Source organism: Pygocentrus nattereri, chromosome 28, assembly GCF_015220715.1.
Source record: "Pygocentrus nattereri isolate fPygNat1 chromosome 28, fPygNat1.pri, whole genome shotgun sequence".
Classification (NCBI taxonomy): Eukaryota; Metazoa; Chordata; class Actinopteri; order Characiformes; family Serrasalmidae; genus Pygocentrus; species Pygocentrus nattereri.
This window is the reverse complement of record NC_051238.1, coordinates 11,887,123-11,912,093: the sequence shown is the minus strand read 5'-3', so window position 1 is coordinate 11,912,093 and position 24,971 is coordinate 11,887,123. Positions and strand designations below refer to the sequence as shown.

Here is a 24,971-nt window from a genome sequence, read left to right as displayed (position 1 = left end):
AGGAATGATGCCTTATTACAGGAGCTCTCTAATTAGGCAAGAGCGCTTGAACTGCGCTGAGCTTTGCTCTGTCGATGTCTCTATTCGATCTCTTCCTGCTGATGCTTCTAATACTCTGCTGTCGGTGAAAGTGTGTTTCTGCTGCAGGGGTGTGAGTGTTTTGTGCTTATGTAATTCTGATGTGCAGGTCTGTGAATGCACCATTTGCTTGTGTGTGTGTGCATGTGTTTATGTGAAAAGCGTGGCTCACTCATGGGGTGATAATTGATGTACGCGTCCTCACCGCGGGAGCATGGAGAAGGTTAGGTGTCTGCCTAATTACCTGATTAAAATATAAGGTTGCTGGTGTAGGGCTTTGATTGACAGCCTTCTGGAGTGAGAAAGTTGCCACCATCCTTACATGATGACATCACTCCATTGTGAACAGAGCTTCATCCAATGGGCTTTTTTCACAGTGATGGCCTTGTGTAACCCTGCAACATATTTATATTGAGTTGCAGTTGTGTTGCATAATGATCCTGCAGGTGTTTGCACTCCTTGAAGGGTGCGTACATCCCAGATGTCGGGTCTTTTAAGCATGCTATCTTTTGGCAGTACAGTTACAGTTGACTCATTGCTTGACATGCTGCCTTTGATTGGTGTCTTAGAGGCTTTGTTGTACCTGGTACTGCAGTAAAATGTCTCTATTCCTATTCCTGTGAGTTGACAATTTTAAGACATGCATGTAAAAATGGAAGCATTCCTGATGAGAACTGATTTGCCTGTCCTGCTTCTGAGGTGGACAAGCTTTATGTGTGATTACACCTTGTCAGAATGCAGAATCATTTAGATGAAGCTTTTTATTTTTTAGGCCTCAACAAATTCCTTATAAGAGGGTGATAATTAGAATGATGTGGAATGTAATAATCTGCTACCAAGAGAGTATTGTGAGGGAGAAACCCTCCTCTCCCCTAAATATAGCAGAGCACAACCTCATGAAGATTTTGTGAGCAGTGAAGTAGGTTTAATTTTTGCCTTTCCAAATTTCTCGTCAGTAGCTTTAGAATAGTGAGCGGGGAAAAGTTAGTATGTGTAAATTATGCAATGCACGATGCACGATGGTGTATCGTGAACATGTTATGAAAATCCTGACTATTTCTTACAAAATTAGCAAGTGTTTCAATATTCCCTGAAATCAGGAACAGCATAGGCTTTTTTTGGCTCCAGGCTCAATAAAACCAATAAGTGTCAGGTATTGCAAGGCTCTCTCTTCAAACTGAGGGCTGGACCCAGTGATAGAGATGTCAAGGTATTATTTGGCCCTTTGTTTGTTTGATAGTCAAATTCAGGGCAAATAAGGATCCACATCAATAACGTCATCCTGTCTGTTGCCTCATGCATTGAGAAGGCACAGGTATAATTTTGGTGTTTGTGAGTGTCTGTTGTATATGGAAGACTGTAGCTTTGTAATCAATAACTTTCACAGCATCTGATCGATAACTTTCAAACTGAGACTGTCGTGTCTAAAGAAGGTTTGCGTATTAAGACACATGCCTGCTTGCTCTTGGCTCTGCTTGGGAAATGCACTGCAGGAGCCACTTGAAATGTGCAACTGTCTCTGTCTTCCTCTGGCATGTCTTTGTTCTTCACAGGCAATAGGCTGAAGCATTTTATGAACATGTTTTCTGTATTTAGGAGATGCTAGGTGAGCAACTCTAAAGGAAGTGTTAGGGGTCCTGCCCAAGGACTCTTATTGGTATAGCATAGGAGAGGGGATTGAATCCAAGTCGGCAATAAGAACCACTATACCAACCACATTTATAAGCGTAACTGAGTTATAATTCACTATAATCAGCTATAATGTTCTGTGATGTGAGGTTTTCTTCTTTTTTTCAATAATGCCTATGGCAAAATTTAGAAAGAGCTTCACGGCTCTTGAGAAAACTTAATCCGCTAAAGCCAAATTTGTATTTTTCAGTGGCTCAGCTTTTTATTAGCTAAACTATTATTGCAGTTCCATTTTATGTTCACAAACATCCATAAAGCATTTCCTGTGAGTATGCTTGAGATACACAGGCAGTCTGACAGTAACTGCAGAAATCCCCTGGCAGCATGCAGGGCTTTTGCTCCACCAGCATAGTGACACAGGAGAAGTGTGAGATCCGGCTCCTCACAGAAGCTCTATTTATAGAAGTTCATTTAGCTCAGTTTGTTTGCAGTGGGCCTGCCATGAGCAGGTAGAGAAAGGATATTACCTGGATTAGTCCACCTCTCCTGCTACCCCCCCCCCACACCCAAGGGGGGTTACTGATAGTGAATGCGCATCTCTCTCCCGTCAGTCTGCTGCTATAATAGGAATAGCAGCTGAATTGCAGCCGTTGCAGAGGCAGCCGACTTCCTCAGATTTGATCCACTCTAGTTTCCATGGTGAGCCGTAACAGTTTTCATAATCCCTGGGTGCTCAATTTAATTGCAGATTGAATCATAACAAAGTTATGATGCACGGAAATGAGGGATGAAATGTGCCAGAACTATTTTTAGCCAAGATTAAGCATCTTTGCTGGCTGCGTGCTGAAAGCAGGAAGATCTCATTTAAATGTGACTGAGGTTTTTTTTTTTCTTCCTTTTTTTCTTCTTTTCTTTTTTGTCTGCGGCTGATGATGTAATTCAGTCCCATTCAATAGAGCAAAATTATAAAAAGAAAAATTCCCTGTGGGCAGAAATGGAGCTATAAATGTGTGTATTAATGTTTTCAAAGGTAAATTGAATGTAAACTCTGTGTGAAATGGACTTGCTGGAGCTTGGAAGTGCGAGAGAATGTGAGGAGAGGATAAGGAGCCAGGCAGAGAGGGAGAGAAATGAGGTAACTGTGCATAAAATGAAACATAGTTCATTTCTAAAGCTGCCTGTGCTTCCATAATGACCACATTGCAGGTGAACGGCGTTAGGAATGTGAAAGGACCTGGCAGAGCAGAAATGTTTTGGATAATCTAGAGGCCTCTGCAAGAAGTAGTAATTAGTACTGACCTTTATCAGCAGATGTTAAATCCTGTCCTAATGGTACCTGTGAAAATAACAAGTGCTTATTTTCAAGGAACAATTATTACACTGACAGCTTGAGAGATTAATGTTGACAGATAACCAGCGACCCTCAAACCATGCCTGTTGTAGTTTTATCAGAAACACTGCTTTGCTGCATTTGTTTGCAAAAAAAAGTGAAAATTAATTTAAATGAAAAGACCTTGACTGCAAATGTTTGATTGTGTGTGTGTGTGTGGTATTTCAGGTTTCTCTGACTCTTAATTGGCCCTGGCAGGGTTTGAAAGGACCATTAAATTACAGTGTTCAGCGTCACAGAGAGACAGACTAGAGCCCCAGGAGTGCTGTTTGCTCATATGGAGGGTATTTATCATTACTAAGACCGTCTGGCCAGCAAGAGAGATCTCCTTTGGGTTGAGAGAGAGAGAGCCGGGGGGGGGGGGGGGGGGGGGGGGGGAAGCAAAGAGAGGAATAGCGGTGAAAGACTCCCTAATGCTGGGTTACAACACTAAGACTGAAGCTGCATTCATCCACTATCTATCTGAATGTGCTCTCTGTGCATTATTCAGTAGTTGGTTTCCACGTGGAAGAACATCCGCTTTATTTTGCCCTTAGAATAATCATAGCCACTGTTAGCCCGGTTGTGGCTGGTTTTCCCAACACAGATGAAAGCCAGTGCTAAACGAAATCACATTCACCTAATATTGGTAATTCACCACAGAAAAGCATCTTTAGTCCAAGAGTAGGCCTAATTTCTGTTGACAGGAAAAACATTACATGATATTGCAGTAAGCACCCTTTTCAGATTTTGCTCCTTTTGTGTGAGAGAGTATGGCAGAGCGTGAAGAATGAGATGCACTTCTGAGAATTTGCCAATTAGCAAAAATACCAAAGCTTGACATTTCTTCTTTTTCCCAGTGACTGTTTTTCCACAAAATGTCAGTCATTTGAATATTTCCCCCAAGGTACTGTCTTGCTCAGCCTAGAGGCCTTCACTCTCCGTCAGACGATCTGTCACAGAGTGTAAACAGAGAGAGTCCACAATGAATTATTACCACCAAGAAAGAGCCCTATTTTTAGATCCCAGTGTACAGATGTGATGAATTATGTATGACTTTTCAGGCCTCAAAGGTTCTAATATTTATAACGCCATGTGTCACTTTAATTACTTATCAAGTGGCCATGATTCAAGGCTGTAGTGCTTGTCTAACACATTTTGTTTTAGCATTGATAAAAATAAGGTTTAAGTGAGTGGAATGGGAAACATAACAGCTTTTAGCAAAATTGTTTTTGAAGCTAAAACTTTTGTTCAATGTGTCATTGCAATCACTGTTGTCAACTTCAAAGTGATGCTAAGTCAAACAGAGACAGATAACTTTGCAGTGGAAGAGATGGCTTATCTAGGCATTTAGTAAGAGGACCCCATCCTCATTCCTAATCAGGAAGGAATTGTTGAGGCTACTGAAGTTTGGCCAAGCTCATGGGCCGTTATTTCTACTGAAGAGACAGTACTGTGGAAAAATCAGACACTGCCCTTTCATTTGTTTAGTGTCCGGTCAGTGGCAGGAAAAGTAAATGCAAAAAACATATTTTACAAAAAAATTACACATAAGCCGCAACAAATTGTGATGTCAAGAAAATGACATTAAAATTTGAGTTTAAATAAATGAGTTTGGTCTCTGCCTTTGCACAGTACTGTAAATTACAGACTAATTTACAGCCCAAGTATAACTCATAAGACAGTGAAGCCTTTTGAAGACAAAAGTATGGTTTCTAAAATACTAAGGCTACGTTTACACAGCAGGTAAAAGTGGCCTAAATCCGATTTTCTCACCAAATCCGATTTTTTTTGTTTGCCTGTTCACACTGTCTTTTAAATGTGATCTGTATGCAACATCAGTCTGAACAGATCACGCTCCTAAACCGACCTGCATGCACAAAAGAACCATACTTCACGTGGCTCGTCCAGAGATAAACAATCATGACGATTATTGGACACTTGTCGTTCCCGGTTTCGTCTTCGCCAGCATTACAGGAGCAATTATAACCTTCCAGTGGTTGACAGCTGGACTCATCACCCCAGGTGTGGTGTTCGAGTTGGCCATACAAAGAACCCGGTATTCGGCCGCCTATTTGATTCGTGTCCTCAGATTGTTTATACTGTTCTCAGACGCTGCAGCCTTGGGCTCCTCCGGCCGCGCTCGGCGATTTGTTCAAAAACGCTTCTCTTCAAACTCAGAGCGGCTGCGATAAGTCTCTTATAATTTTTTTGTTACAGAAACATCAGCCTAAATGTTTGAGTCTCAGCAGCACAAAATTATGACGAATATTGAGTTGAACTGATGTAAAAGTCGCAACTGAGTCACATTGTCGCAGATCGGATACGGATCAGATTTCAGTACCACATATGAAAGCGGCTCAAATCGGAATGAAAAATGTCAGATTCAATGTGTTTTCTGCTGTTAACACAGCCACACAAATGACAAATCTGTGTCACATATGAGGAAAAAGATCGGATTTGGGCCACTTTTACCTGCTGTGTAAATGTAGCCTAAGATGGTCTGTACTTAACCACCATCATCACACTAGAGTGTCATTTTGGTGGTGTCATTTAGTCAAGGACTAGGCTTTATCAGCATCCCTGAAATTGCCCTATAATCAAAGCGTTGTAGGGAGATGTTATGCACTCATTAAAAATCCCCCTGAGGGTCATGATTCATCTGCATACTGAAAAAAGAGACATGGTGGATCAATATAGCACAGAGCAACAGATCGATAGTCAGCAGACACTGTAAATGCCCCTTTGACATTACCGCCTTCTCTACCTGGATCCAAGCGTTCTCATCTGCTACTTTCAGCTTTGCCTGCAGAACGAACCGTGGGGGTTCAAAATGAGGCCAGCTTGCTTTGCCTGTGCATCATGCTGTGCTTTGTTCCACTGGCTTGTTTACGCTTGTACAGCGCTATTAGCTGCAGTTGGAAAGTGTGAAAACTCTGGTTCAGGTCAAATTTATTATCATTATTGTGTGTTCTTAAAACCATAGGTAGCTATACTGTCCATTTTCTATGCATATCATATGGAAAATAGAACCCCACTCAATTCCACTGTAGTAGAAAGGTCTGTAAGCGTGCTCTGTGGCTCTTCTGGTATTGGCTGATGATAAGAAAGAATACCCCTGTGGTTATTTGAACAAAGCAGACCCTTTAACCTGTGGTGAGAATGAACTGTTCAAATTGTCTGGAAGGAGGGAAGAAGATGATTTTGTAAAACCTTTTTCACACCTTAGCCACACAATGGACAAGGAAAATAGGATAGAAAATCATTTAACATATATTTGTATAGCTTTAGTGCACAAAATTAGAGAATTAATCATAAATAATAGATTTTTTCTCAAATATGCGTGACCTTCATTGCTCAAAATTTGAAGGAATATTAGCTGGGGGTGCCACTGTTCTACTAGCATACTATGCAAATAACCACAGCAATTCAACAAAAACCTTGATATTATGGAAAATACAGCGATCATAATTAGAGATCAGTAACCATTACAGAAGGAAAGAAGATAAAGATAAAATTTTTGATGGCTACAGCTTTTAAAAAATAGTAGGATGTGGAGAGGCCCTTGGTTTGAATGACTTCAGCCTATCTACGTCATCACCAGTTTTCTCACACTGCTCTGGTTTGATCTTATTCCACTCCCCTTTAGTGTGTTCCACAGTTCAGTAATTGCAGAGGGTTTCTTAGCCACCAGTGATCTTTCAGAGATTCTCAATATGGTTCAGATCAGCATTCTGGGATGGCCATTTTGTTATTTGAGTGTTATGAGCTTTAAGGAAGTGTTTTACCCGTTTGTCTGATTGAGAGATGTCTGCATGGAAGGAAGCTGATGGTTGCTGATGGTTCTGATAAACATTAGCATTCACCTTGCCACATGTGTAAGAGGCCTGGAGAAAACATCCCCAAACCATAAACTTCCACATCCAAACTTTACTTCTTTACTTTTTCTCACTCTTCTGACCCAGCTAAATTAAACTTGCTCTCACCACTAAAGCAAACTTTGAACCAGTTTCTTTGTCCACACATCATGGTCCTCAGTAAAGGTTAGTCTAGCCTTTTGATTCTGCTGATGAGAAGCTTGGTTACTGCAGAGTGGCCTTTCAGTCTTAATTCTCTCAGATGACTAGACACCGTATGCTGAGAACTTTACCACATTCAGCGCTGAATTGGTGAGCAATTCCAGCTGCAGTGTTGAACTGATTCCCCATCGAGAGTCTCTGTTCTCTCATGCATTTGTCTTGCGCAGGCAACCAGGGAGGCTTAAATGAAATCGCGTCATCGACGACTTCTCTTACAGTCACTGAAAGGGTCATCCTTTCGGCCTTCATCTAAACAACCTGCTGTTGCAGGGTTTCAGTCATCTTGAAATGACTCGCCATCTTGTAAAATGATTACGGGTGTTGCCCAATAAATAGTGTTTGTCAGATAATTAATAGTGCACTATGAGCTCCGGTTAACTGTGAAGTATCCCAAAGTGTTTCTCTAATTTTGACTGCAGTTCTCTTGGCAGTGGTTACAGAGACAAACTGCTGATTGAATGGGCCACAGCTGATTTCCATCTGAGCTGAAGTCCTAATCAGATGTTGACAGGGGTCACTTCTGGCCCAGCACATAATAAGCAAATGATTGTTTGTATGTGTGTAAGCAAGAGAGGACAATAGGTATGATGTTGATAATAATATGTGACCAAATGATGCAGATCAGATAAACATTTACAGAATCTGTGATTTTCTTTGCTATGTAAAATACAGTTTTTTTTCGTTTTTTTTTCTTTACTTAATTTATCCCTATACAACAAATATTTACCATTCTGTTTTGTAATGTATTTCTGATGTAATGTAACTTTAGCAAATTTCTTAACATGTTCTCATTGCATTTGGTCGTTTTTCACATACATTTATAGAATTATTAACACAGATCTCATACAAAAAACAATTTTTCAGTGGATAACTGCAAAACAATGAAAATATATGGACAACTGATAGAAAACACTATCATAGCTATAATACCTTTAGCATCTGTGTAGACTACATAGATGTAAGCAATGAGAATAGAGGTTTTAGACAGGAAAGACTCACATGATATAAAACTAATTAACAAAATGAGAGATGCACCTCCTGAGATTCTGAAGCATTTAGAGAATGGACTCTATACTATTAGAGATAGTATAACTGTGTGTTTCAAGGCTGAGGTTTAAAAAAAATTACACAGTGGATGCTACACTCCTAAAAAGATATTTTTCAAGGGCTCCTTAATAAAGAAAATGGTTCTATGTAGAACCATGAACACTCAAAGAACCCTTTGCATGTTTAAAGGGTTTTTTGCATTCTGAAAGGGTTCTTCAGCTTGGTGGAGAATCTGCTGTAGATGTTGAAAAGCCTTTTTGAAAAGGCTTCTGTATAGCACCAGAAAGGGTTCTTCTACTGTCACAATGTTAAGCTTGTTACAGTAGAAGAAACCTTTTGTTCTCAGTAGATAGAACAACAGCCTTTCAGCACTAATGAAGGCTGAAACCTGTGAAACTGAGACTTGTATGTTAATTTAGTCGTGGTTGGTTGTGGTTTAGTTTGATTGAGGGACTTTAGTCTTCTGATTGTAGGTTACAGTATTTGATGGAAAACTTTGGAAAACTATTCATCAACATGTTCGATGAAATAGTGCATACAACATTTTTACTTTATTGTTGATGAACAAAAGTAATATTTTGCATCAGTTCAAATTTAAATCAACTTCTGCCCTGTTCCACTTTGTACAATGTTGTTTACATGATCAGACAAAGAATAATAAACTAGTTAAAATAAGAAACAAAACTAGAGAGCAAATAATTCTTTATAACTTCATAGATTTGTATAAAAGTACATTTGCTTTAATGCCTGCAGTTGTCAGTGTTTATGAGGTCACTGTTCTGTGATTGACAAAGCATTCCTGTTGCAAGAACGTTAGTGTTAATGTTTTGATTAAATTAATTATTTTGAGACATTTTTACATCTGTAAAATATATTATATTTAAAATGAACTGCCGTGCTGAGCCGCATGTTTATGCACAGTGGAATGTAAAGAGTTTTGAAAAGTTGAACCTGGCCCTGATGTTAATGTTATCAAAGACCTTTAAAATGCCGTGACTGAAATTTGGCGTAGGTGTCACACCTTATGGTTTAATCTTTATAAACAATATGGTTTTGTTGCAAGTTTAAAGGTACAGAGTCTGTCTGTATATGGCTTGGATATGGGAAAGGTAGTCTAATACTATCTCCCCATTAATACCAGTAATTCTGTTGAGCTTGAGTTGTTTTTCACTTTGTGTGCTTTATTAGGCTTTTCTTGTCTAAAACATTATCTGATCAGACTGTGGGTGGTGGGGTGGGTGTATAGGCATAATTGTTTGTGTGAAATTCGTTTCTTGCCATGCACAGGCTGTTATATGGACAAAACAGATATTGCCTCACATGTGATCAGAGTGTCGTTTGCCAGATTGTTAAAAGTGTTATGCTGTAATGATCAGACCGTTTGAAGGGTTACAAGTAGAAAAAAGCAGTAACAGTTACGCACATGTAATGCATTAGCAAAGTTATATTTGCCCTTCGACCTCACCTTGCATTCTGAAACAGACTCAGCTCAGCTCAGAACAAAGCCTGACTCTGAATGTTTCTATGCTTATTTACCTTTGAGGGACCTTTTAGCTGTTTATCTGTCAAATCAAGTAAACAGTGTGATTCTATATAAGGTGATTATTATGATTAATAATAGAACATATCACAGTCAATAAAATCAAAACAAGATTGTTGATGTTGCAAAATATTTTAATAATAGAAATGTTTTATACAGGTATCTGTAAATTATTAATACCGTGTCGAGGCTGTGAATGTAAGGTTTGCTGTGTCTGACAGTTGACACCCATAAATGTAGTTAAACAAAACTCAAGGCCCCGCCCAGCTTGGAGGAAGAAAAAATACAGGATCTCACTAATATGTGTAAGTTTGCAGTCGCAGATTATATGTATATGAAGTAAAGCATCCAAAACCATAGTAAACATGCCCAGCAGTAGAACACAGCTTTGTGTAATGACCGGCTAAGCAGACTGCTAAGAGGCTAAAACTGCACTATGTAAGATGTTTTTGTTGAAGTTGGAGGAAATAGCTTTACTGGGTCAAGAGAAATCAAGTCGATAAAACAGTGTCTGTGCACTGCTGTGAGTTTCCCTATAAAGCCTGAACGAGTCAGAGGTGTCCGTCATATTTTGAGTTTTTCAGACAATGTCTTCTGTCTTTTTTGTAAAGCTTCCAGTATCCATATAAAGACTGGAGTTGTTTTGTATTAAAATGATAGCCCGCTGCTGATTCAGCATAGGGTAAGCCATTATGGTGCTAGCAGAAAGAAGCATTATTGTAGCAATGGATTAATGGAGAATTTGTTGTGTATGTTTCTTTAAAGCACCAAAAAGAGTTATTGTATGGTTACAAGCTTGAGATGAACAAGAAGAACATTTTTGGTGCTATATAGATTGAAAGGTTTGTATGTAAAACCATGCACAACACATTCTTAATCAATCTTAAGCATCAAGCCACAATGCAAAGAACCATTTAAGCATGCATAGGGTTCTTTGAGTGTTCATGGTTCTGTATAGAAACAATGTCCTTACCAAAGAACCCTTGAAGAACCATCTTTTTTAAGAGTGTATGCCATTTGTGTATGCTTCATTTTATTTTGGAAAAGTACATGGAGAGTTTTTACTTTATTTGTAATTTTAATGATTAATTTTTATTACAATATAATCATCCACACAGTACTGCGCTTTAAAGACGTCACTGAGAACATTGTATGTTTAGTTGTAACTGTGTAGCTTTTCTAGTGTAGTGTTGTGATAATGTTGCACATTCTGATAAAAGTTAATATACCTATTAGACTGCAACCCAACAGACAGGTTCACTGTCAGTTAAACAGTGGTGTTTAGATTGTACGTTGTAGTTGTCTAATGATTGATTTTAGACACACCCACTAAACTGAGGCTGAATAAGGTGGTGCTGCTGAGAGCTGAGCTCAGCTTTATTGACCAACATATAAAGGACATATATTATATGTACATAAGGATTAAGTAAACCTGCCTTATTGGATGGTTCTCTTGTCAGATAGGTAATATTCCATGACTATGACATCTTATGCTATCAAGCTCTGCTCTAAGCCCATGTCATCCCCCCATCCCCCATCCTTCAACATCGTCTAGTTTAGTCTCTATTGCAGTTCCGCTGGGTCGTCTTTCTCTGCTAGATTTCATAATGTGGTTTTTAATCTAATTTGTGCTGGCCTTGATTCTACTGATATGCCCTGGGGGAAGGCCACAGATGAAAAAAGAGTGGAGAAGAGAGAGAGAGAGAGAGAGAGAGAGAGAGAACACAGGGCTGTGATTAACAATGACTGAGTGAGGAGAAGAGAGCAAATGAGAGTGAGTGAAAATAGCCACTTCTCACCAGAGCAGCGCATTAAGATCCCGCCATGGGCCGAGATGACAGTATCGCGTTCATTTGGCCTAGCGCTCTTATAACATCTCAGAGCACTTAGGGGAACCCTCTCCCTCATGCACTTCTTCACTAGGAAGTGGATTAAGTTCATGGAGCAGTACAGGTTTAGGGCCTATTGTTGGAGAGCATGTCTGGAGGATTTTGTGGTTTCACAATAAACTTTTGTTTAAATAACTTTTAATCATGTATGAGAAGGTTATGGATTTGTTTTAGGCAGTGTAGCTGTGTTTGGCATGGTCTGTACTGTCTGCACATAGACTATGTATCTGTTTACTGAGTTGTTAGTTGGCATACTGAAAATATTTTGTACGTTCTCAGACTTTAACTGACTAGGATCTAGTCAGTGGGTATTTGGATACCACCATTGGAAATGCGTGGAATTCTTCTTTGCTTTCATGGTAAGAAAACTGTACTAATGCTGGAGGAGCTGCAGCAAATTTTGGCAGAAGCTGTGATTGATTGTTAACTTACAGGCCTTAAATCAAGGACATGACCAATCAAAATATCAGTTATTAAACAGATATTTCTAATTCTGTATTCTGTTTGGCTCAACCATGTTCAAAGCCGTTTCAATATACTTGATATATGCACACTTAGGAGTTCACCTCCGTTCTGAATTAATACACTGAGATACTGAGATTAATACCTAAAAAATGAATGAATTTAATCATGGAGGGTAATATTTATAGGTGACTTTTTGCAAGTGGATGGTTGCTTTTGTTACGATGCAGCTGCCGGAACTGATTTGAATATTATATGGCCTCATGCATACAAATCAATTCCTCAACTCAATGATAAACCCGTCTATTTAAGTATGAAGAAGTTTTTTTAGCAAAAAAAAATTACATAAAATATGTTGATTTTTTAACTGACAGACCATTATTTATTTGACTATTAATGATTAATTGATGAATAGTTTGCATACTGAGTTGCCACAATACAGTCTATTGAGGGGCAGTTGACAATGTCTAAGCCCATCACTTCCACTAGATCTTGATGTTATTTTGATGTGTTTGCTTTTCGATGTACTAATTTATATTTGTTGTGTGCATAAAAATGTAATACATTTTGGAGAGTAAGAACGAAGAGTGTTATGATTTCAATACAGAAATCAAAAAGTGGGAACTTGAAATGTATTGACAATAGGAACTGTATCACTGATCCACCCCTCTGCTTTTAATGAGCATCTCTCATTTACTGTCTTTCACAGACACCACCGTCAGTGATCAGAACTAGACATCAGGGTGCTTCCTATCTATTTTTGTGTTTTTGTACTTAAACTACAATGTTGGAAGATCACTGTTTTGCAAGCCCATGCTACTTTACAATCTTTTGTTTTTATTTATTTATTTTTTACCAAGCTAATCTGTGTAGTATGTAATTAAAGCTCTGCAAAAACGAGATGTTTTTAACCCATAAAAAGGGAAAATTCAAGGAAGAATTTAGTGAAATTTCCAAAAACAATAGCAGCAGTAGGCCTTTTGCAGTTTTTGGAGCACTTCCAAGAGAACTGAATGAAAAATAATCACTGTCCCAATTTTAAGCTAGCAACCCAATTCTGAGTAATTGTATGAATGGAAATCCAATTGCCTGCCAGTGGGAGACTGTGGTAGTGTTATTTCGGGTAGAGTGGCACAGCATGTACTGAAAGAACATACATTCTGTTTGGTGTTCTTTTGCACAAGAATCAGTTTGTGACTGAAATACCGCTGAACTACCTCCAGTCTGTGGCCTGCTGAGGAGCTGAGCAGATGAGAGTGATGCAGGGGAGGAACAGCCATCCGGTGGCTTTTGTCCCGTTTTCCCCGTTCCCTCAGATTTTCCACCCAGCATTTCATTTATGTCTTAGCACTCCTCTCACTCCCTGCCTGCCGACCCCACAAGCAAATCCCCCACCTACCTGCACACTGCCCTCCTAGCTCTAACTGATGCTCTTTTGTATTACATAACACTGCTATTTTTACCTCCGCTGCATCAAGATCTCCACCAATTCAGCATTCTCTTTATTTCTTCCACTGAAAGAAGGGAAAGGTGTGAGGCTCAAAAGGAATATCATTCTGTCTGCTGAAGTGGGAGAAATGGGCACTGATAGAGTAAGACAAAATAAAATGGCGATTTTATTGCACTGCCACTATATTATGTGATACTCCAGCTGCTCAGGGAAGGGCTATTATTCAGCCGTTCCTATCTAACTCCTGTCTATTAGGATCCAAAAACAGGATAGAAGATAATATTAGCAATAAGTGCTTTGCTTTCTATGTACAATTTATAAATGTGCTAAACCTTCCAGCAGAGCAGTGGACCAAAACTCCAATTATCATTATCTCTGAGATGCTGCTACAAATTTTAATTTGCATTATATGCCCTCAGACCATTTGAATGTATGTAAAATTAATTAACAGATATTAAGAAGTGTGATTGTGATGTTTATGTCATCTGTAATATGAAACATTTACCACAATTGATAGCTTTATTTTAAAGCCCAATATATGTAATGTTTCAGCTTTGTCTTTTGTAGCCTATGTGTGGGCAACATGTAATATATGAGACCTGACATTTAAATGTCATTCAGGTTGTTTTCACATTTGAGCTTTTCTCCAGACCCTGTTCCGTTTGACTGTTTACCGTGTGAAAGCTGTTTTCAAGCCAGAGAGAGGTCCACAGTGCAGATCCCTGCTCTTTCTAAAACTGTGGTTTGGGGTTTGCTTCATCACATTGCTCCCTGTTTCAGATTTAAAATGGCAGGAAAGGAAACGTAAAGTCTGAGCACTTGCACTGAGTGGAACACACGTTTATAAATAGATGAAAATCTTCCCAAGTGAGATCAGCTACTCATTTATACCAGAGAACATGCCACACATCACAATACAGTATACACATCACAACACTTCACAATACAGTACGCATCACAGTACATGCGTGGTACAATACAATGACAAAACACACCAGATGAACAGCAGACATGTTTGGTTAATGTTTACCCTAAAAACTACAGTAACAATGAATAAATAAACTGTCACGACTGGCCCCTCCCAGTCTTCCATGTGCGTCTGTTTACCTTCCAGTCATGTCCATGTGCTTCTTTGTTTTGATTCCTTCCCAATCCGGTCCCCTTGTTTTCTGACTCCGCCCCTGATTGTTTCCACCTGTTTTCCACCTGTGTCTTGTGATCCCTTGTGCTACTTAAGCCCTGTGTTTGCCCTTTGTTTTTGCTGGTCTGTGTTGTTGTAGCTGTTGGTTATTGGTCGTAGATGGTGGATGTTTGATGTTTTGTTTGTATTGTTTTGTTTGGTTTCTCTACCAGCATCCGTAGTCTGTTTATCCTGTGTTTCTTTTTCTCTGTATGTCCGTCCCTCCTTATATCGGTGTTGGCTCCCTGAACCTGGACTGTTTTAACCATGATCCTGGATTTACCCCGAATAAATCTTGCTTTTCTTAGAATATGCGTCCGCCTCCTCATCGTTCCTCAGTACATAAACAAGGTTGGTAAGAATAGTAACATTTCGTGCTAATGTTTACATATGCTGTAATGTTAGCAAAAGTACAAGGTCAAAAAATTGCAAGAATAATGAAGCTTTGGATAAAACTGGGGGAGCCTCTGAGAGCTACAGGTGATGGTCAGAACATAGAGAGCCAGAAGAGTGAACCTTTCTGTACTGTACAATCACAGTGGCGGTGGCAGCAGCACATAACAGTGTGTGGGAGAGTCTGTAGCTCTAAAACCATCAGTGAACAAGATGTTCAGCTAACACATGCCACACAAAGTAGCTCTACAAACATGTACCCAGAATGATAATGGCTAATCACAGGACGCTAATAAACAGATAGTACACTGTAAAGTGTCATTTCTTAGACTTGTGAATTGCATATTTTCATGATATCCACAATATGTTGCCATATCAATATTTTTACACATCCAGTAACCTCTGTTTCTCAGTTTTCAGTGTTGGAACATAGCAATAAATGATAAGCTATGTGCTGATTGGCAATTTGACATTAATTGTCAAGAACAGGAAAGGGATGAACTTATTATCTAGCACTTTGCAAAAACTATGTGCATAGAGGTGCCAATTTTGCCATTGATCCATGGTTCAGAGGGAATTCTCCTATATAAGAAAAACAAATCTGTGAAAATGAGCCCCACCCTCAACTGAAAAGCCACTTAGACTGCATCAGAATGCTGTTAGGTGCTTTTTGCTGTGAGTTAGAACTACTGACCGCTACATTCTAACCGCTCACTAATCCGTCAAAAAGAGAAAAGGGTTGGTTGACATCCTTTACACCTTCCTACGAACAAATAACAGGTGGGTTTATCATAGCACTGACATCTGGGGTGTGACAGCGAGCCTGTTTCGCTTACCTCTGTCCCACAGCTAGTTGTTTAACATCACTTTGATTGGTTATATGTGGAGTAATCATGACAGCAGTGTAATTAGCGAGATCTATAAAAAGTTTGACTAATGTCTTTTGGTTAGAATTGGAATTATGCAAATGATCTCCAAGACATGAGTAATGCTTTAACGTATTAGCACCTGCAGTGTGTCATAATGGAGACAGATAGCTGGTGCTGTACATTTTACCCTCACACTGATGCCAAACAGCTTATGATCTGATGTCTTGTATCTGGCTAAATGTTGAATTTGAAGGATCTCTTGTTGTTGTTTCTGAAAGCATCTCAATTGCACCAAGAGAGGGTTCACAGTGAACTCGTTCTGTCATTTCAGGCTGATCTTTGCCCCGCACTGAAGCTTTTGGGCTGTTAAGAAATGTCTCACAGTACTTACTGAACACAAACACTAGGCACAAATAACAAGAGAGAACAATTTGATCATCTTTAATGACTCTAAAAGACCCTCTAATTGTAAGTGATTATTCTTTTCATTGCTCTGTCTGTTGTCTGATCCCAATGCACACAACTTGAAATGGAGATCTGAAGAGTTTGAAGCCGAAGTGAAATCTAGAGTAATCAGTCGACTAATAGCTGTCAAAAAAGCAATAGAACATGAGAGGGAGTGTGGTATGTTGTCATGAATAACATCACGACTGTGATTTGGTCACCAGCATGAGTTCATGACACACAGCCTTGGTTCTATAGAATAGCTCTTTTTCAATATTTACCTAATTAACCTGAATGTTGTTTTCAGACAGACTCCAGACAGTCTGTAAAGCATTAAGTTAGCCTTTTCGCCATCACAGGTGCTTAGGTGTAGTGACGGATTCAGAATTTGATGCAGGCCTGATGTTATGCTCTTCTTCAGAATCTGACCAAACAGGCTGTGGTTAAAATATTATCTCATTAGATTTATCTAATGTATTTGTTGTCTGTTTTTCTGTGTGCTAAAGTAGGAAATTAGTACTGGCTCACATGGCCACAAATTTAACATTTGGTCACAATATGAGAAGATACCATACAGCCATTGTAAGTGAGATTACTTGGGTTTGAGAACTTGGGCTGGAGGTCTCGGTGGCTCAGAGGTAGAAGGCCGGATTGCACCTTGATGAACAGAGATCGGACTGAGAAACAGGGAGGAGATGAGGTGGTGGTAGGGTGTGAAAACTGTTTCACAGGACATTAGATTGAAATCGCTACTCTTCTCCTAAAATGTTGCGTGGTTTTTTTGGCATTTTTCCCAGTTTTCTCCCCAATTTGATTGTCTAGCTAGGTCTCAGAATATTACATGATGCTACCAGCACTAGGAGGGTAGCGGCTAACAAATGCTTCATCTAAGTCACGTGAAGCCACTCACTTCATCTTTTCAAACTGCTGCTAAAAGCTCTGTTACTTTAGCAAACAGATGCCTGCACTAGCTAACATTACACAGAGTGATGGGGGAGAGGGAAGACCATTGTACCCACCCAAGGAGAGCAAGGCCAGTTATGCTTTCTTGGATTTACCTGGGATGCAATCTCCTTATGATACGGTCAGCGCTCAGGAGCCCCCTTCTCTTGAAAGTTTTCAGCAAATCATTGCATGAGAATTCTGGTTTGTCCAAACACAGAAATATAATCAAATTAAGAAACTGCTGACAATGCATTAGATTCTCTTGCCTAAATGCAGGTGTAAGCTAGAAGTGCTGGTCTCCTTGTGATAAGCTCTTTTCTGAAGCTGCAATGTATTTGCATAGTGTCTCAGTTCTCACCATTGCAGCACAGCTACTCACATCCAGCTCGTCTTTCCCTCTGATCTTATAAATGAAGCTCAGTTGAAGGTGAATGCCACAACAGAGACATGGTCTATTAGATACAGCTAGAATTATCACACTCTGTAGAGCCATTGAGCTAAAGTTGTCTTTTATGGACAGTGTTTGTTTTCAGGTCTGTACTTAAGCTAAAATGCCACAATATGTTTTGCTGTCTCTGAGGCCCTGTTTCATGAATATGGCACCTAGGAAACCATTATAATAAGAAAGAGAAATGCTTCCTGAGCATTTCCAGCACTTGGGAAATACAATAAACATTAGAGCTAGATAAGGGCTGTTGGTGCAATGCAGAAAGTCTATTTTAGGAAGCCATAAGAATGGCTGGTGTGTGAGATAAAAGCTCAGGCTGGCAGCCCAGTGGGACGCTCATTCTGAAGTTATCCAGTCATCTCAGCGAGTCTCCCTCTCCACCCCACCACATCCAGCACAAGCTACTTTCACCAGCACGCGCTTCGTTTGGCTCCCGCTCTCTACCAGCAGAGTGAATTAACAAGCGGAGGAGCCCGCTTGATAGATGGTGACGGAGATGGCCTGCAGTCGTGGATCATTGATATTTTAAAGCGCTCCATCTGCTGTACCCTGCTGAGGGGAAATGCAGTTGTGTGGAGGAGGATTTGGATAATGCAATAAACTCCTCTGTTGTTATCCAGCAGCGTGTTTGTGAAATGATCCTTTTTGCCAAGGCTGATCCTGACAGATGTATAAGAATGGATAATGCGCGCCTGGTGGCAGTGTATTACGAAACCCGGACTGTAGAAAAAGCAAAATACTATGATTTAGGCATTGGCTGAAAAAGATAAAGGATTAGAACTAGAATAACTCTGTTGGACATCATTATGCAATTCATTCGGTTGAGTGAAAGTCAGTGGAGTACTCCACCATATTGCTGATCAGTGATTAACTTTGCAGTATTCTCATTCACTCTTTCATTCACTATGTCCTGTCTGTCCTAAAAGGGCTTCGCTGTTTGGCCTGTTACATAATCACCTGACAGCAGTTATTTGCACTGACGGTGAATATTTGAGCAGAAAGTGAAATAGATGTGAAGTTTGTTTCTCTATTTTTTTGTACTGGAGCTAGAAGGCTAATGTAGCTAATGAAGTAAATGAAACTTATAACCCCCACACAGCACTGTATAAACTGCAAGTGTTAAGTAGTGTCAAATAGACTTGCTTATTAGGTTTATGACACGATATGATGTGCTGTTTTCTTTTTAAAAATGGGCAAAAGTACAGACAAAACACTGACTTTTGTGTTTGACGAAAGTAAGTGACTTTTGACCACATATCATTGAGCAAGACATGTTCCTTGACCAGAATCTGCTTAACCAATAAAGAGTAGGATGTTTAAGCCGTAGTGTACACCAATCAGGCATAACACTATGACCACCTCCTTGTTTCTATGCTCATTGTCCAATTTACCAGCTCCACTTATTCTACAGGTGCACTTTGTAGTTCCTACAGTTACAGACTGTAGTCCATCTGTTTCTCTGGTACTTTGTTAGCCCCCTTTTACCCTGTTCTTCAGTGGTCAGAACCCCCATGGACCCTCACAAAGCAGGTACTATTTGGGTGGTGTATCATTCTCAGCACTGCAGTAACACTGGCGTGGTGGTGATGTGTTAGCGTGTGTTGTGCTAGTATGAGTGGATCAGACACAGCAGTGCTGCTGGAGTTTTTAAACATGAGTAGGATCCTTTTGAAAATTTTACAGTTTTGTGGGCACCAGCTTATTTGTATTCACCAAGGTAGAGCGATTATCTTATTTTTTTTATTTATTTTTTTTAAAAAACACACTCTGGGCTTCAAAACCATTTTCTTTTCTAGAACCCTTCTACTGTGAAATGCAGAATTTTCCGCATTTGTAACATTTTGTTTTGGAGCACTTCAAAACAACACACATGAATGAAAGGAGAAAAGTAATTTTCTCACAGCGTTTTAATTTGCTGCCTCCTGTTCCTCAGATGCAGAGCGAGTTGTTATTCTCTGACCGATTCACATTGATTTTAACCAAATGTGTGTGTCACCTCACCGTCCTGTTTGTTTTCCAAGTTTGTTGGTGCTGGATCTGCACCAGGAGACTGAGTGTGCAGCTCCATCAGACATTAACCAGTTATATCTCTTCCACATGCTTGCACTGAAACAGATCATTGACACAACAGGATGATGAGTTACTTGATATTAAGATCTCGGTTCCTCTTGAAGAATGGGGAATAGGCGAGCATGCATTAATATATATTGCCTGTATTGTTTTATGCAGGTGGCAGGGGCAGGTGGCATTAAGGGGAGAGGGAAATCAAAAGAACAAGGGAATAAAAAGACAAATGAAGCAATGGAATGGAAGAGACAGGTTGGCGGAGAGAGTGTCTGCGTGTGCATGAGGGAATGAGGGAAGTGGATGTTTCTGCCTCTGAAGGGAGGGGTAGTGGGTGAGGGCCATAATTCCAGACAGCTCCATGGAACTGCTGGGAAAAGAGAGAGATCAAGAGAGAAGAATAAAGAGTAACAGTGTCATGAACATTCACTGAGCACATTTACCATGAACACATACACATACATTTGTAGTGCTACTTCTGCGGGGTATTTCCACTGACTTCTGTATTTCTCTAGACAGAAATTGCTCTGCCTAGTCTACTAAGTCCAGCGGTCGGCAACCCAAATGTTAAGAGCCATTTTGTCCAACCACAGGCTCACATCTTTGTTCTGCTTTAAGCTTTAGCTCAGCTATAGTTGTGTTTTCTGCATCTCTGGCAGGAAACTTTTCCGCAAAAGTGGAATAGTTTCTTGTAAAATGTCTTTTAGTGTTTGACTTTTTACCAGGCTAAAGTCACAGCTTCTTGTTCGAATTTTCCCATTCCACCTTAAATGGTGCCTGAGGCACCAGAATGTAAGTGCTGCACCATTTAAAGTGGAACTGGAAAATTCAAACAAGAAGCTGGCAAATGAGAACCTGACAGTTTCACGGCTTTTTAGTGTTTTTCAGTCTCTCATCGCAGGTTAAATGATCCAAATTATCGTTGTTTGTCTTAAATCTTTCTCTTTGCCATTTCGTTAGCCACTAGCTCAGCAAGAGTGCTGTGGTGATCATGCCAAAATTCGGGGTAAAGGTTTGGTGAATTAGCATTTATACAAAACTCCAGTCTGTTTCCTCTGTAGGGTGTCTGGACTCTCCCTTAGAGAGTGAGAAGTTCGGTCATCCGGGAGGGACTCGGAGTAGAGCCGCTGCTTCTCCACGTCGAGAGGAGTCAGCTGAGGTGGTTCGGGCATCTGGTTAGGATGCCTCCTGGACGCCTCCCTTGGGAGGTGTCACAGGCAAGTCCACTCAGGAGGAGACCCCAGGGAAGACCCAGGACACGCTGGCATGATTATATTGCCCAGCTGGCCTGGGAGCGCCTCGGAACCCCCCCCGGAGAGCTAGTGGAAGTGGCTAATGAAAGGGAGGTCTGGGCCTCATTGCTTAGGATGCCCCGCGACCCGAACCCTGGAAAAGCGGAAGATAATGGATGGAAGGATGGACACAACGGCAGTCTTTAGGACCATTTATTGTTAAAACACCTAAAAATCGAATTCTGCTGCAACAAGGCAGGAAAAGAGCCACATGCGGCTGACGCCAGATCTAGTCTCTTTGTTAGCAAAAGGAAACTGTTTACTTTTAAACTTAATTTCCGGTTAAAACGGTCCAAGTACAAGTTCTTCGTTTTTCAGTGTAATCAAAAAATTGGAAACATATACTATAGAAAATTGCACAGAAGCCTCTGACACAGTATAATATTTATCACTATTTATTTTTGTCCTCTCTTTATTTTGTGCACTTTTAATTCTTCCATCCTTCCAATCTGAAAACCAGCCAGTTACCATTGTGTCTTTCCAACAAAAGCTGTTCCCAAAGGTATCACAGCTGTTCCTGGTCATCCTTCAACTGTAAGAAGACCACTCAATGCTATGGGTCTGAAAAGCTGTGTAGCTGTCAAGAAGCTCTTACTGAGAAAAGAGTGTTAGTGGAGGGACACTGCAGGTGTTGAGGTAAGGAGTAGAGGGCAGTGCTCTGTCCTGAGAGGATCAGTGAGCTGAAGGAGTGAGAGGTCAGCAGTCAGGCTCATTAAGGGGTCAAGAGGATGATCGCATGACGCCAGCTGAAGTCAAGAGCGCGATGTCACGGCCCTGCAAGCTAGGCAGTTTGTTTCCTTCTTGCTCACACATACACACACGCATGGCCACACATACAGTTCACACATGCAGCGTGCAGTCACACGCATATACACACGCACATTAGCAGGCAGGGAAAGAAGAGGATGTGCTTCGTCATGGCTCTGTTGAACTCACGTGTCTGCTCTCTGGGCTGTGGGGGAAAAAGATGAGTGGCGACAGGAAAAAACAAAGGGGCGATATCGTCACTGGGACATGCAGGAGGAATTTGCCCGGGCCTTTGCCAAAACTACAGCACGGAAACGGCACGTTATGGGGATGGTTATTTTACGTCATTTGATAGCATACCTTCAGTCAGGGGTTAAGTATTTCATAGCAGCGCTGCTCTTTTGGGAGAGGAGAGAGGTAATTTTATGTGGCTTTGCTAGATGCTTGAGCAGATAGCCTTTTTAAGTAAAAACAGCTCAAGTGTTAGGAGTTTTTCAGCAGAGTTGAAGTGTGGCCAGACTGGAATGGCAGACTGAACTTCATGTGATCGTATGGCTTTAAGCCACAGCAAGGCATGGTTTTCACAGTGCAGTTTAGCGGTTTCTCACAGTGGGAGCGATTTTAGTGGGGTTATGCAGACACTGGTCTTCTGAAGCCTCATGAAGCCTGGCCATCCTCGAAGAGTGAGAGAGCGGAGGATGATACACTTGAGCAATTTTCCATTCAGAAGACATTCCTGGATTTGGTGAGTGTGTTTTGGGAATTTGGAATATAATACAATATGACTAGCACTTTTCAGCCATCTGAAGTATTTCACATTTGTGGCTCTGTGTGAGAGAGCATGTGTATGTGTACTCGGTGTACCTGGAGCTTGCCCATGGCTTGCCATTCAATAGAAATGGTTGTTTAATGGCACAATGATTTCCCTCTGCTGCATGAAATGCCTGAGCAACTCTTGCAACGAGGGTGTAAATCAAACACAGATTAGAGGGGCTGCTGCTTAGCACTTCATCAGTGCAGACCTCCTTATAGTGCCTCTCTGAGTCTCTCTGGCAAAGCTGTGTGGGTACAGTCCATATAAAGCATCCAGTTCTCTACACTGCTTTTAACATCATTTTACAAGCTTGATTGCTGTCCTAGTAGTTCTGCTATTGAGACAAGCTTTGGATAAGTACTGCATTTGGGATCTATGATGCTATGAATTCGTAGCACAGCTTCTGCTTAGCATTTGATCAGTTCAGACCTCCACATAGTGCCTCTGTGAGTCTCTCTTGCAAAGCTGCGTGGGTACAGTCCATATAAAGCATTCAGTTCATCACGGTTTTTCGAGCTTGATTGGTATCCCACTAGTTTTTCTACAACAGGTTTAAACAGGATAAATACTGCAGTGGGAGTCTTTGACGCTATGAACTTTTAGCACAGCTTCTGCCAGCCCCCTGGGTCATTCTTGTGTTACTGCAAATGAATGCTTGGATCTGTAACCTATTGATTTCCACTGTTCACAGAAGATTATCTGCTAGGTTCACAGAGCCAAACCACCAGAACATGGACCAGATTGCTTTTCAGAACTTATGTTGCATTTACATGTGCTGTTGAAAAAAAAAACTGTTATGTGCCTCTCTGTGGTACGCAGCCGCAGACGGCATGCGGCCATGGAAACATTGGCATGGCTTTGCCAGCAAAAATGGATGATTATCAGAGGATAGCTTTAGCAGTGTTGATCATTTATTTAAAAGGCAGGAGGGTGCTTTGCAATCGGTTGATTTCTTTTGCGTCATACATGGTGCACCTGGACTTTAACAGTGAGCATTTGACACTCAAAAAGATCAACATCTGGTTTATTCCACCACCACAGGCAATGACAAAAGTTAGGAAAATTGAATTCTTGACTGTACATTCTGCTGACCGCTGCAACACACTGTGGAATTTTCCATTGCTGTTTTATTGAAAACATTGAAATATGCTGCTGTCTGCCATCATAATGTAGATACAAATTTACTGTAATACCCAGACTCATCAAAATTCGGAAACCAATAAATAGCATCCACAGACAATGGAGAGATTGGCAGGATGTGTTTATATACAGAGATTTGAATTTCCGTCTCTCTCCACTGACAGTATGAAATGGAATACACTTTGTTGCAATTGTTCTCTTGTTGTTTTGATATTTGAAAAGATCTCTAGTCATTTGTTTTGGGCGAAAATGTTTCTCGGATCTCCTAATGAAAAAATGCTGAGATGAGACTCAATGGTTACTGTAAAGACACTCTTGTCAAACTTGCCTGCACTTAATTCATATGACAGTTTTATAACATGCCTGTAATCTCGTCAAAAAGACAGGGCCACTTTTCTTTTTAATGCACTTAAAGCACATCATGTAATCCTCTAGCTGTGGACTTGCAGAGGCGCTGATTTCATTGTAATTACTGGAGCTTGTGTTATGCTGCCATGACTTCTGCATCCCTCTCTCTGCAGAGATAGGAGCCTTGGCTGCTGATCGACACTTTATTGAATCTGCCGCTTACCTTCTTGACAACAGCGCGGGGAGTTGGAGTGGGAGTAGCGCTATTAGCTCCGCTCACAATAGGAACACAGTATCAGCATAGTCTGCAGGCAGCAATCACTCTCATCCATGCTGCTGTGCTCTAGGAAGATGGAGTGAAATACAGTCCATAGCAGCTATGGCTTGTCTCAGCCTTCAGCCAGCTTGTGTTCCATCTCCTAGGACTGGGTGAAATTTATTTTTTAAAAACGGAAGCAGGTCTTTAAAATTTTGTGATAGATGATATTATTGATCACATTCCAAAAAGAGATGCTCATAAAAGTGAATCTGTAATCTGTTGGCTTTATTTAGTCCCTTTAGATGTGTTGAATACAGTCATGTGTTAAACATAGTAGTGGGCAATATACTGGTTTCTCTGATATAGCAGTCGAAATTCTTCTAAAGATATCACACTAATAAGTACGGTTGTGCTACAGCTAAGCAAAGTTAACGCACAGTACGTACAGCACAAAACATGCTAAGGTTAACCCATTTAGCTGAATG

General features: G+C 40.5%; 1 protein-coding gene across 4 annotated transcripts in view; it reads left to right on the top strand.

Annotated features, from left to right (window-relative positions):
* The window catches only part of pde4d (phosphodiesterase 4D, cAMP-specific), a 171,485-nt gene that overhangs the window by 81,686 nt on the left and 64,828 nt on the right, over positions 1-24,971 (top strand). The window contains exon 1 of one of the 4 annotated variants that reach the window (XM_017723369.2): positions 22,312-22,670. The exons of the other annotated variants lie outside the window; for them this stretch is intronic. Within the exon in view, the coding sequence (XP_017578858.1) occupies positions 22,585-22,670 (86 nt within the window). The 5' untranslated portion in view covers positions 22,312-22,584. Of the gene's footprint in view, positions 1-22,311; positions 22,671-24,971 lie in introns of those variants that run through there. 4 annotated transcript variants of the gene reach the window in all.